Source organism: Myotis brandtii, unplaced genomic scaffold (assembly GCF_000412655.1).
Source record: "Myotis brandtii unplaced genomic scaffold, ASM41265v1 scaffold84, whole genome shotgun sequence".
Lineage (NCBI taxonomy): Eukaryota > Metazoa > Chordata > Mammalia > Chiroptera > Vespertilionidae > Myotis > Myotis brandtii.
In genome coordinates, this window is record NW_005371410.1 from 11,077,686 (window position 1) to 11,091,117 (window position 13,432).

General features: G+C 43.7%; 1 protein-coding gene across 5 annotated transcripts in view; it reads left to right on the top strand.

Moving 5' to 3' along the window:
* Positions 1-13,432, top strand: part of ASB3 (ankyrin repeat and SOCS box containing 3) — a 77,432-nt gene that overhangs the window by 29,166 nt on the left and 34,834 nt on the right. For all 5 annotated transcript variants that reach the window (XM_005884627.2, XM_005884629.2, XM_014532010.1 and 2 more), the window contains one exon: positions 1,754-1,912. In XM_005884627.2, the coding sequence (XP_005884689.1) occupies positions 1,754-1,912 (159 nt within the window). The remainder of the gene's footprint in view (positions 1-1,753; positions 1,913-13,432) is intronic.

Genomic DNA, 13,432 nt, shown 5'->3' on the forward strand with positions numbered 1-13,432 from the left:
CCTGCTCTGTGTGTGACGGGGTAGAGCCGCAACCTCCCCATCGGCCCTGCCCTGAGTGTGATAGGGGAAGGCGCCCCAACCCCCTGATCGGCCCTGCTCTGTGCCTGATAGGGGGAAGCTCCCCAACCCCCTGATTGGCCCTGCTCTGTGTGTGACAGGGTGCGGCGCCCCAGTCCCCCCATGGGTCCTGCTCTGTGTGTGACGGGGTAGAGCCGCAACCTCCCCATCGGCCCTGCCCTGAGTGTGATAGGGGAAGGCGCCCCAACCCCCTGATCGGCCCTGCTCTGTGCCTGATAGGGGGAAGCTCCCCAACCCCCTGATTGGCCCTGCTCTGTGTGTGACAGGGTGCGGCGCCCCAGTCCCCCCATGGGTCCTGCTCTGTGTGTGACGGGGTAGAGCCGCAACCTCCCCATCGGCCCTGCCCTGAGTGTGATAGGGGAAGGCGCCCCAACCCCCTGATCGGCCCTGCTCTGTGCCTGATAGGGGGAAGCTCCCCAACCCCCTGATTGGCCCTGCTCTGTGTGTGACAGGGTGCGGCGCCCCAGTCCCCCCATGGGTCCTGCTCTGTGTGTGACGGGGTAGAGCCGCAACCTCCCCATCGGCCCTGCCCTGAGTGTGATAGGGGAAGGCGCCCCAACCCCCTGATCGGCCCTGCTCTGTGCCTGATAGGGGGAAGCTCCCCAACCCCCTGATTGGCCCTGCTCTGTGTGTGACAGGGTGCGGCGCCCCAGTCCCCCCATGGGTCCTGCTCTGTGTGTGACGGGGTAGAGCCGCAACCTCCCCATCGGCCCTGCCCTGAGTGTGATAGGGGAAGGCGCCCCAACCCCCTGATCGGCCCTGCTCTGTGCCTGATAGGGGGAAGCTCCCCAACCCCCTGATTGGCCCTGCTCTGTGTGTGACAGGGTGCGGCGCCCCAGTCCCCCCATGGGTCCTGCTCTGTGTGTGACGGGGTAGAGCCGCAACCTCCCCATCGGCCCTGCCCTGAGTGTGACAGCAGCGGCGCCCCAACCCCCTGATCAACCCTGCTCTGTGTGTGACAGGGGTCGGTGCCCCAACTCCCCTATCGGTCCTACTCTGTGCGTGACAGGGGGGAGCTCCCCAACCCCCTGATCGGCCCTACTCTGTGCATGACAGGGGGCGGCACCCCTATTCCCCAATTGGCCCTGCTCTGAGTCCGACCAGGGGCTGCACCTAGGGATTGGGCGTGCCCTCTGCCATCCGGGAGCGGGCCTAAGCCAGCAGGTCGTTATCTCCCAAGAGGTCCCAGACTGTGAGAGGGCACAAGTGGGGCTGAGGGACACTCCCCCCAACCCCCGCCAGTGCACAAATTTTTGTGCACCGGGCCTCTAGTCCTATATAATAAAAGGCTAATATGCAAATCAACCAAACAGCAGAACGACCGATCGCTATGACGAGCATTGACCACGAGGGAGCAGACGCTCAATGCAGGAGCTGCCCCCTGGTAGTAAGTGCACTCCCACAGGGGGAGCACCGCTCAATCAGAAGCCTGGCTCACGGCTGGCGAGCACAGCAACAGTGGTAGGAGCCTCTCCTGCCTCCATGGCAGTCGGACATCCCCTGAGGGCTCCCAGACTGCAAAAGGGCACAGGCTGGGCTGAGGGAACCCCCTGAGTGCATGAATCTCGTGCACTGGGCCTCTAGTTGTTTTAATATTTATTGGAGATTTTTTGCTTTTTAATTCCAAGAAATAGAATTGATATCTTCTGGTTGATGGTTTTTTATTTTTTCATAGATTCATCTGAAGACTACATTAGGAGAAAGACTTTTGAGGGCTTCTCTGCATTACATTTTGCTGCACATCGAGGACATTGGAAGATCGTACAGATTCTTTTAGAAGCTGGGGCAGATCCTAATGCAACTACTTTAGAGGAAACCACGCCACTGTTTTTAGGTGAGATATGCTATTTGTGGTACAGATGCAACTTTTTATTTCACTTTTTTTTTTTGCTAAAGAAACTAAGTTTAAGCCTGCTGGCATGGCTTGAGTGTTGATCTATGAACCAGGAGGTCAGGGCACATGCAGGGTTGCAGACTCAATTCTTAGTGTGGGATGTGCAGGAGGTAGCCGGTTAATTTTCTCTCATCATTGACGTTTTTATCTCTCTCTCATTCTCCCTTTCTCTCTGAAATCAATAAAAATATTTTTAAAAAGAAACTAAGCTTAGTTCCTCTTATTCCCACAAACTGTATACCTAAAGTATGTTCTTTGGCAGATGTTATACTGCTATTCTTTGATTCAGAAATCAAAAAGGTATTTTTAAAGGTTTCCCCCTCATTTTACATCCTTGGGTGATAGCCTCTGGAAATATCTTTAAATATATATTTAAAGTTGTAAAATCTGTTCTGAATTGTCATCATCATTGTTGTTCTTGATTTTGGTTTGAAGACCAGGCAGAATATTTTATGTTTGCTTTTTTGCTTTTTATTAGTGTTAAGATGTTAAGAAGATTTTATGGAAGAAATTTCCAGCTAATCTTTTCTTTTTTAAGAAATTTTTTTTTATTGATTTCAGAGAGGAAGGGAAAGGGAGAGAGAGATAGAAACATCAATGATGAGAGAGAATCATTGATCAGTTGCCTCCTGCACGGGATCGAGCCCGCAACCTGGGCATGTGCTCTGACTGGAATTGAACTGTGACCTCCTGGTTTATAGGTCAATGCTCAACCACTGAGTCGTGCCTGCTGGGCTCCAGCTAATCTTTTAATGCCAGTGAATTTGTTGCCTATGGATCACTGTTCAGACTTCTTCAATTATGGACTATTTTTATTTTTATTATGGACTATTTTTTAATTCCTTGAGGACAAAAGCCAAATTCTGAAGGGTACACTTTCAATACCTGTCTTTTTTTCCCCCTCTTCCTCCCTTCGATCCTATTTGTGTTTAGGGACATTTTGGCACATACAGTTTAGTGGAACATGAGAAAATTAAGAGAATAAAACTTTTGTTTAGAATCAGTGTATTTGGACTATTTTTAATCCTGGCACATGTAATTTGTATGTTCATTTATTTACTGAATGCTTCAATTTACTCACTTATAAAATGGGAATAATAGTACATAATTACTCTTTATTGGGATGATAATAAAATAAGATGTCTTTGAGAGTACTTTTTTCTTTGTGAATTTAAAAATATAATTCTTAAAAATTTATGTAAACTTTATTATTTTTAGTGTATAGTTCTATGGTTTTGATGTTTGCATAAAATTGTGTAATGGCAACAACAATCAAGACCCCGAACAATTCCATCATCCCCCCAAATTCTATCATGCTGCCTATTTTTAATTACTCTTTCCTGCCCTCCCATTACCCTTGACAACCACTGATCTGTTTTGATCCCTGTAGTTTGCTTTTTTTGCAGAATGTCATAAATATATATGTACATGTAATCTTCTAGACTAACTTCTTTTTCTTAGCATAATGCTTTTGAGATTCACATTGTTGCATATATCACTAATTTATTCCTTTTTATTGCTAAGTAATGTTCCATTATATGAATATGCCAGTTTACCCACTTACTAGGTGTTAGACATTTGAATTATTTTCAGTGTTTGATGATTATGAATAAATTGCTACAAACATTTGAATGCAGGTTTTGTCTGAATATAAGTATTTCTCTTGGGTTAATGCTTAGGATTGTTTGGTCATGTGGTCAGTGAATGTTTAACTTTGGAAAAAATTTGGAAGTTTCTTATAAAGTGACTATCATTTTGCATTCACTTTGGTAATGTTTGAGAGTTTCAGTTGCCCCACATTTTCTTCAACACTTGGTATTGACACATTTTTCTTTTTTGCTTTTACATAGTAGCTATTTTAAGAGATTTAATTTAGTGGTATCTCATTATAGTTTTAATTTGCATTTTTCTTGATTGCTAATGATATTGAGCATTTTTTCATGTGATTATTTGCTATTTTCCCTCCCCCCCATTAGTTTTGTTTAGAAGTTTTGTTTTGCAATAATGTCAAATTTACAGAAATCCTATATAATAAAAGGCTAATATGCAAATTATCCCCTTGACTGGGAGTTCGACCAGGAGTTCGACCAGGGGGTGGGGCTGACCGGCCAATAACAGTGCTAAGGATTCTTAGATACTTTTCGCCCAAATTTTGTTCTTTTGCCACATTCAACTTTATCATTTTATTTTGCTCTATACTATTTATCTATATAATATTTAACCCTTTGAGATTAAACTGTAGATATAATTCTCTACCCATAAATACTTCAATGTACACTTCCTAAAAACAATGAAGTTCTCTTATGTAATTGCCATGGTCAAAATCAGGAAGTTAACATTTTGATACAGTATTGTTTAATCTATAGATCTTATTCAGTTTTTCTAGTTATTCCACTAATGTCCTTTATAGCAAAATAATAATAATTATTATTTTTGTTCAGGATCCTATCCATGATCACTTGTTACATTTAGTTTTGTATCTTTAGCCTACTATAATTTGAAACAGTTTTTCAGTCTTTATCTTATACTAGAGGCCTGGTGCACAAATTCGTGCACCAATAGGGTCCCTCGGCCTGGCCTGCGGGATCGGGCCGGAACCGACTTTCCGACATCCCCCGAAGGGTCATGGATTGTGAGAGGGCGCATGACAGGTCGAGGGACCCCACTGGGGAGGGATGCGGGACATTGGCCAGCTGGGGAGGGACCGCGGGTGGGCTCCAGGGCATGTCTAGCTCTCTTGCTCAGTCCCAATCGGCCAGACCCCAGCAGCAAGCTAACCTACTGGTCAGAGCATCTGCCCCCTGGTGGTCAGCGCACATCATAGCGAGTGGTTGAGCAGCCTTAGCATATCAGGCTTTGATTGGTTGAAAGGCCGACTGGTTGACCTGATACTTAGCATATTAGGCTTTTATTATATAGGATGATTTTAAAATTTTTCAAGAGTTTGGGCCAATTTATTTTGTAGAATGTCTTTGAGTTTGGGTTTTCTGATGTTTTTTCTTGATAAAGTTCAGGTTATGCATTTCTGGCAGGAATACCACAGAAGTGAAATGGTATCTTAGTGCATCTTATCAGGAAAAATATGACCCAGAACTGGTAATGTTAATATATAAAAGTATTTTGAATATGTGAAATGTATCATTATGAAGATGTTTCATAGATGCCTTGATGTTATATGGTTGAGTTCTCCACAGGAGAGATTGCTTTTTTATATAAAGTTTCTTTCTTTTCCACATCACATCCAGCCTGCTTTGGATATTATGTACAACTACATAGTAAGCTTTCACTATACTAGTGAACCTCTATACTAGTTGTCTTCACTGCAGCGAAGTGAGCAAAATGAATTAAGTCTTGTAAAAAGAGATAAATTTAAAGTGTTCAAGTTATTAAAAGAGGGAAGAATAAGTCACCCTGGATAACAGAGCAAGGTATCATGTGCCTCTAGAGCAGGAATGGGGAACCTTTTTTCTGCCAAGGGCCATTTGGATATTTATAACATTCACAGGCCATACAAAATTATCATCTTAAAAATTAGCCTGCTATATTTGGTCAAACATTTAATTAATCTCACCCCTAATGCCTTGGCAAGGCCAGACCAAATGATTTTGCAGGCCTTATACGGCCTGTGGGCTGGACATTCCCCTCCCCTGCTTTAGAGTGTTGTATTAACTGTAACAATAACATTTATTAAGCATAATGTATACCAATTTCTTTGTCAGGTGTTTTACATGAATTAGCTCATGTAATTGATTTTTAGAGAGAGGAAGGGGGAGGGAGAGAGAGAGAGACACTGATGTGAGTGTGAAACACCTATTGGCTGCCTCCTGCACACCCCCTACCGGGGATCACCCAGCTTGTGCCCTGACCAGGAATTGGCCAGGGCAGCTCATTTAATTTTCACCATGATTCTATGAGATATGTATTGTTATTATTTCCATTTTTACAGATGGAGGAATTTGTAAAAACACTGTATTTAGGATCAGAAAAGCTGTATTTGAGTCTTTATCCTTTATATATTAGTTAGAATAGCATTTCCTGAATTGATTCATTGAGCTGTAAGTAGATGTTCATTGACAAAAGGGCTTTTTATGAACATGTGTTTGGAAGATGCTGTGTACTATATTCCCTAGTGTAGGAAAACAAAAAAAATTAGCTGTATAATTTAACGTGTACACCCAGTCTGAAGTATCCTCTGCACTTTGTTACCTTATTTTAGTATTTTCAGAGCTCTTATCACTGACTGCAGTTATTTGATTAGCTTTTTTGTTTATTGACTGTCCCTTCCACTAGAAAGAATGTTCCATAAGAGCCGGCATTTTATTTATCTTATTTGTTGTCATACCCCTTAAAATCACATCAGTGCCTGGTATGTGGCAGGCATTCAGTAAATTATTTGTTGAGTGAAAGAATGAAGGTCTTTGAAGTGGCCTCTTATAAAACAACACTTGTTTTAACTTTAACCCAGCATTTTGAAATGTATTTGACGGTAATCTTTTTCTTTGTGGAACATAAAGAACAGTAATATTTTATAGGACTACTTGAGAAATGCTAGTTTGGCCACATAGTTTCAAAATATAATAGTCCCATTTATGAAATTTAGTATTGTGTTTACTTATGTAGGTATTTGGAGAAAATTAGAAATACAGTTTTTAGTGATTTATCCTACCTAATAAAGAGGGAATATGCTAATTGACCCTCACACCATCGCAAATGGTGGCGCCCACAGCCAATAAGGAGGGAATATGCTAATTGACTGCCCCATCCTCAAAGATGGCGGCTCCCACAGCCACAAGATGGCTGGCAGGGGAGGGCAGTTGGCGATCAGGCCAGCAGGAGAGGGCAGTTGGGAGCGACCATGCCAGCAGGGAAGGGCAGTTGGGGGGGACTGGGCCTGCAGGGGAGGGCGGGTCGTTCGACCCCCAAAGGGGTCACGACCCACAGGTTGAGAACCACTGATATAGACCCTCACCTACTTTCCTCCACTTCTACTCTCATCACTCTGATTCAAACCAGTTATGTCTTACCCGGACTATTCATTGACTACCCTAGCAATTTCCACACTTATTCTTTCAAATTACTAACCCAGGAAGCCACACAAAAATATCCTATATAATAAAGAGGTAATATGCAAATTGACCATCATGCCTTTGCACAAGATGGTCACCCCCATGTGGTCACAAGATGGCCACCACAAGATGGCTGGCAAGGGAGGGCAGGTGGGGGCACACAGGCCAGCAGGGGAGGACAGTTGGGGGAGATTGGGCTGTCAGGGCGGCAGTTGCCGGAGACTGGGCCTGCAGGGGAGGGTAGTTGCGGGGGGGACCAGGCCTGCAGGGGAGGGAAGTTGGAGGTAACCAGGCTGGCAGGGGAGGGCAGTTAGGGGTGACCGAGCCTGCAGGGGAGGGCAGTTGAGGGGGACCGGGTCTGCAGGGGAGGGCAGTTGGTGGGGACCAGGCCTGCAGGGGAGGGCAGTTAGGAGCGACCAGTCTGGTAAGGGAGGACAGTTAGGGGTGACCAGGCAGGCAGAGGAGGGCAGTTAGGGGTGACCAGGCCGGTAGGGGAGGGCAGTTCGGGGCAATTGGACCAGCAGGGGAGCAGTTAGGCGTCAATCAGGCTGGCAGAGGAGTGGTTAGGGGGTGATCAGGCTGGCAGGCAGAAGCGGTGAGGGGCAATCAGGCAGTCAGGCAGGCGAGCGGTTGGGAGCCAGCAGTCCTGGATTGTGAGAGGGATGTCCGACTGCCTGTTTAGACCCGATCCCTGTGGGGCAGTCGGACATCCCCCGAGGGGTCCCAGATTGGAGAGGGTGCAGGCTGGGCTGAGGGACACCCCCCCCCCAGTGCACGAATTTCATGCACTGGGCCTCTAGTATTTCATAATATAGTTAGCTTGCAATTTTTTTTATGTTAAGGAAGAGTTTTTAAGATAATTCAAACCTACGAATGACCTTTAATCACTTATTTTTAATAATAGGATTTATTTAGTTTTTTTGACATCAATCTTACCGTTTTAATTATGTTTTCTACTAGCTAATACAGAAAGTAATTTAACTCAAGCATGGGGTTTAAATCCAAGGAGATTTTGTCCTGTAGTACTTTTACATTCATGAGTGTTGCATCAGTTATATTAGTTTGGAAGTAGAAAATAGTATTTTAAATATATATATTTATACATATACATATCCTATCTAATAAAGAGGGAATATGCTAATTGACCCTCATGCCGTTGCAAAGATTGCAGCACCCTCAGCCAATAAGGAGGGAATATGCTAATTGACTGCCCCACCCTCAAAAATGGCAGCACCCACAGCCAATAAGGAGGGAATGTGCTAATTGACTGCCATGCCCTCAAAGATGGCAGCACCCACAGCCACAAGATGGCAGCACCTAGTCCCCTCAGCCCCGCCGGGGTGGCAGGCGCGCGGCAAGGCCGGGCCCGCTTGCCTCCGGAGTCCTCCAGTCCCTTCAGCCCCCCAGCTGCCAGGGCTGCCCGAGGCTCAGCAGCAGCAGAAGTGTGATGGGGGCATTGCCTTCCCCTGATCACTGGGTCGCCTTCTGCCCCTGAGGGCTCTCAGACTGTGAGAGGGGGCAGGCCAGGTTGAGGAACCCCCACTCCAGTGCATGTGTGTATATATATGTATATGTATATGTGTGTATATATGTGTGTGTGTGTGTATATATATATATATATAATTGATTTCAGAGAGGAAGGGAGAGGGAAAGAGAGATAGAAATATCAATGATGAGAGAGAATCATGGATTAGATGCCTCCTGCACACCCTCCACTGTGGATGGAGCCTGCAACCTGGGCATATGCCCTGACCGGGAACTGAACTGTGACCTCCTGGTTCATGTGTCGATGCTCCACCATTGAGCCATGCTGGCCAGGCTATAGGAGTATTTTTCTTTTTTTTTTGAAGAAAAGCACAGTCTTAGCTTTTGCAAGAACATAATGTTAAAGAATGGGCATATGACTCTACTTAGGTGAACTGGGCTCCAGAGTCTGCTCTGCCCGTAAATAATTTGACAAACTTTAGCAATCTGCTTTTCTTACCTGTGTTGTTCTGCCTATTTTAAATAAACATAGTGACCCATCTTTTAATATATAATGAAAGAGAGTCTTTTATTAAAACAAAATCCATACTATTTCATGGTTTGCAACATTCTATAGATGATGATCTCTAGGTGAGGAAGAGTGGCTGGACCAAGTGGACTTAAAATGAGAAAGGGAGACTGCCCATCTAGTATAGCTTCCTTCCCCATCTGTAGTTATCTTTCAAGACTGTTCTTCACTGAAACTTTGGTGTTTGTTGTCCTCCTTCTCTAGAGGAAGTAATATTTCCGTGCATGTTGTAGCACCTGTCCCGATGGCCCAGTTATTACCGAGACTGTTGCTAGGGGCTATAAATATAAAACCAGAGGATCAAGGGATAGAAAATGAGTATAAAACTATGGAAACTTGCCAGATGACTGGGAGAGTCCTTGACATCAGTCATGGGTCATTATAATTAAACCTACGGTTAAATGCGGAGAGTTAAAAGAGTAGTAACTCCACAGTTTATAATGGGAACATTTTTCCTACAAACAACTCATCAAGATTTTCATAAAAATGAGTTCAGAAGGCAACTCTTTAGTTTGATGGCAGTAAGAAATTAGAAAACCACAAGAAAGGGGAAATTCAGGAAACTGCTCCTTATCTTTCTACTTGAAAATTGTCCTTCTAGAATAGGGGTGGGCAAACTTTTTGACGCGAGGGCCACAATGGGTTCTTAAACTGGACCGGAGGGCCGGAACAAAATCATGGATGGAGTGTTTGTGTGAACTAATATAAATTCAAAGTAAACATCATTACATAAAAGGGTATGGTCTTTTTTTTTTTTTTAGTTTTATTCATTTCAAATGGGCTGGATCCGGCCCGCGGGCCGTAGTTTGCCCACGGCTGTTCTAGAACATCTTTTGCTTAGCATGTAATTTAAAGTTTATATTTTAATAAGGAGCCTGCCCCCTTATTTATTTTGCCCTTGTCTCCTCCTTTTCCCACTTCCTTTCTTTTGCCTCATAAATGCATACATAGTAAATACTGTAAGGATAGATTTATAAAACTGCTTTGGAAATATGAATATTCTTATTTATAAATAAAGCAGATTCTAGGTGAAAATCCAGCTAATTATATATAGAAAATAGGTTTTCTTTTTATTTTGCTATGTATAAAATAACAGTGATAAATTGGAGGTTCAAATCCAATCCAACGTGACTTCATAAAACAATTTCTGTGGGAACTGCACAGCATGCAGTTCTGGCTTTTGATGGATCATTTTTCATTTTTTTTGAGTCTCTGCTTATTCTGTATAACCTTCAATGTTAAACATAGCAGTACTTTTTAATAAGAACAAAGTGTTTTATAAACAGTGTTATGTGAGGCTGCCTATTTCAATATTTAACTGTAAAATGTGTCATACTTCAGCTTACGTGGCATATCCTGTAACTCTGACTCTGCTGATGTATTCCAAAAGTGAACAAACCACCATGTACTTCACTTTTCACTGCTTTTTTCTGGGATCAACAGGCATTTATAGGGTTGTTTTTTGAGGAGCATTTGAGGTTTAGCATTCATATATTTAATATCCTATATAATAAAAGCCCAGCGACCATAATGGCAGAACGACCAGAATGACCACTCAACCAGTCACTATGAGGTGCACTGACCACCTCTCGGTCTCTACCCCCCAACCCCCGGCCAGAGTTTTGCTAAGAATGGAGGGTGTGCTTTTATTTCTTCCTTGCTGATTTTGGATTAATTGCTTTTGGATGCTTTCTAAGAAGAGTAAGGGGGAATGCTTACTTTATGCTACATTAAAATTGAACGTCATATTTTAAAGTAAACCAAGAATTCTTGATCTCAGTGTTATAATTTAATATTCTAGTGTAAGGTAGAATAACCTAGATGAGCTCTTCCTCAGCCCCTCCCCGCCTATACATTGTGATCCTTGTTCTCTTTAGGTATCATAGAGGAGTGTTACTCAAAATGTCAGTGTATTGATATAAGGGGCTTGAGCCAGAATATATATCAGTGTACTGCTTCCTTCATCAAAGAAGTCTTGTTTCAAGAAAAATGTCAGCTGAACTAAACAGTGTGCTCAGGGACATCATTGATTTACATTCTGGTCTAAACTTCTTACCTCAGTGAAGACTGGTAACAGTTTGCAGATTGACAGCCAGTCTATGAACGATATTGTGTATCACTGCTGTACAATACGTATGTGTGGCAATCAAACTGGGTCATTGCATAGCTAATCCAATTGTCTCTTCATTCTTCATAATAATTATTGCTATTGGCCAGTTAATTGTATGTAAAAATCACTGGTTAGAATGACTGAAATAGAAGTGTTGCTCCTATATAAATAGGAGTCCTTGGGATGAAGACTAATTTGCCATGTACTTTTTCTCTGATAGGGATTCCTCAGTGTAATGATTTTTTCCTCTAAGTCATAATATGGAGATCAGACCTACGAAGGTGGCTCCTATTAGGAGAATACTGCTATATGAATGCTTTAAAAACGGGAATTGAGTAATTACAGAAAGTAGTACGATTCAATGTTGTAGCTCTAGAAGAAGTAAGTTTACCACTGTGCTATCTTAAGTCAAATATTTCTCTTGACTCTGTTGCTGGGGAGACATGGAAAAAAAATCAATATATAATAAGATATTGATATGCTTTTTGTGTTTTAAGAACTTTCATGTGATTGATGGATATGTTTTTCTGGATATGGTTTCTGATGTCTATCTAATTGGCCATTAGACTTTTCTCTGTCAGAAACCATGAGTCATGCCATGTTGTCAGTGGCAGCATGTAGAATTGGATTGGGGTATTCCTGACATCTTTTTTGTTGCATTCCTATTATAATGAATTTCATGAGGTCATGGTTTTTCCCATCCGAAACATCTTTAAGATTAAGATTATTAGTCCTTGGGCAGACATGAGGTACTTTATAAGAAAGAATGTAACTTTATTATACCATTAGATAAAACTTTTCTAAATATCAATAAAATATTATGTTTTAGGTTAAAGATTCATGGCTGAGATTCATTCTAGGAATCTATCTGGATGTATAGAATGGTTTGAAATTATGGACATATTCTTAATGGAAAAGCCCTACTTTATAATCATTTTGATTACAAACTTCAATTATGAAATGAATAACTGTGGGCAGTCCTACATACCCAGTGACATTCTTTAAATAATTCTACATCCTTTCCAGTCACATTGCCAAAGCGAAGGGTTGCAACTAATGTATTCTGTCAATGGAGTTAGTATAGTACTTGAGTAGTTCTTTTGTCTTAGATATAGGTAAAGCCTTGGAAAAATATAAGTCCTGGAGTCACATAGAATAAATCAGCAACACTAGGGAAAAAAATCCCTGTTCATTGCAGTCTAGTTTCTTTTCTAGTGCCACCAGATGTCAGTATAACCACAGGACCCCAAAAGTATTGCAGCAGATAAATGGCTTATGAACATTCTTTTTGCTTCATGAAGGAGGTAGGGAATAAATTTTTATACGAATTAGGTATACAATGCAAAGATTATTGTTGAATTATGTAGAAAAATGAAGAGCATAATGGAGAATAGAGCTCATATAGAACTTAAAAAAGAAGAGATACAGTTAAACATCCTATATAATAAAAGGCTAGTATGCAAATAGACCAAATGGCGGAACAACTGAACAACCGATCTCTATGATGTGCGCTGACCACCAGGGCGGGCATCGGCAGCAGGTGGCAGAGCACAAAACATGGCGGGCATCGGCTGTGGTGGGATGGTGGAGCACGTGAGCAAGGGCACCAGACCAAGGTGGGGTGCTGGTTGCTGTCATCGGGGCAAGCTTCTGGTGGTTACAAAAGTTCTTTGTTCCCGCTTGCCGCTGTCCCGCCTGGTGCTCGCACCCACTACCAGCGCCGGAGCCACCACTCTCACCCACTGTCGGCGCCTGGTGCCAGCCACGATTGCTCAGCACCATCAGCTGGTGCGAGTGGCAGCTACTGGCCCCGATTGCCCCTCAGGGCTTCTCCACCTCCCCCTGCTCCTGAGGGGTGATCGGTGCTGGCAGCCGCCTCTCGCACCCGCTGCCGGCGATGGTCTCGCTCACACCCATTGCCAGCACCGGAGCCGCCGCTCACACCCACTGCCAGTGTTGGCCCCGCTCATACCCGCAGCTGGTGCCGGTGTTTGCAGGGCTGGCGCTGTCAGCGCATGGGAGTGGCGGCGGGGGGAGTGGGGGATGTCCGCAGAGGGACTGGGGGCCACAGCAGGAGAGCACCGGAGCCGCTCACACCCACTGCCAGTGTTGGCCCCGCTCATACCCGCAGCTGGTGCCGGTGTTTGCAGGGCTGGCGCTGTCAGCGCCGCAGAGTGGCGGCGGGGGGAGTGGGGGATGTCCGCAGAGGGACTGGGGGCCACAGCAGGAGG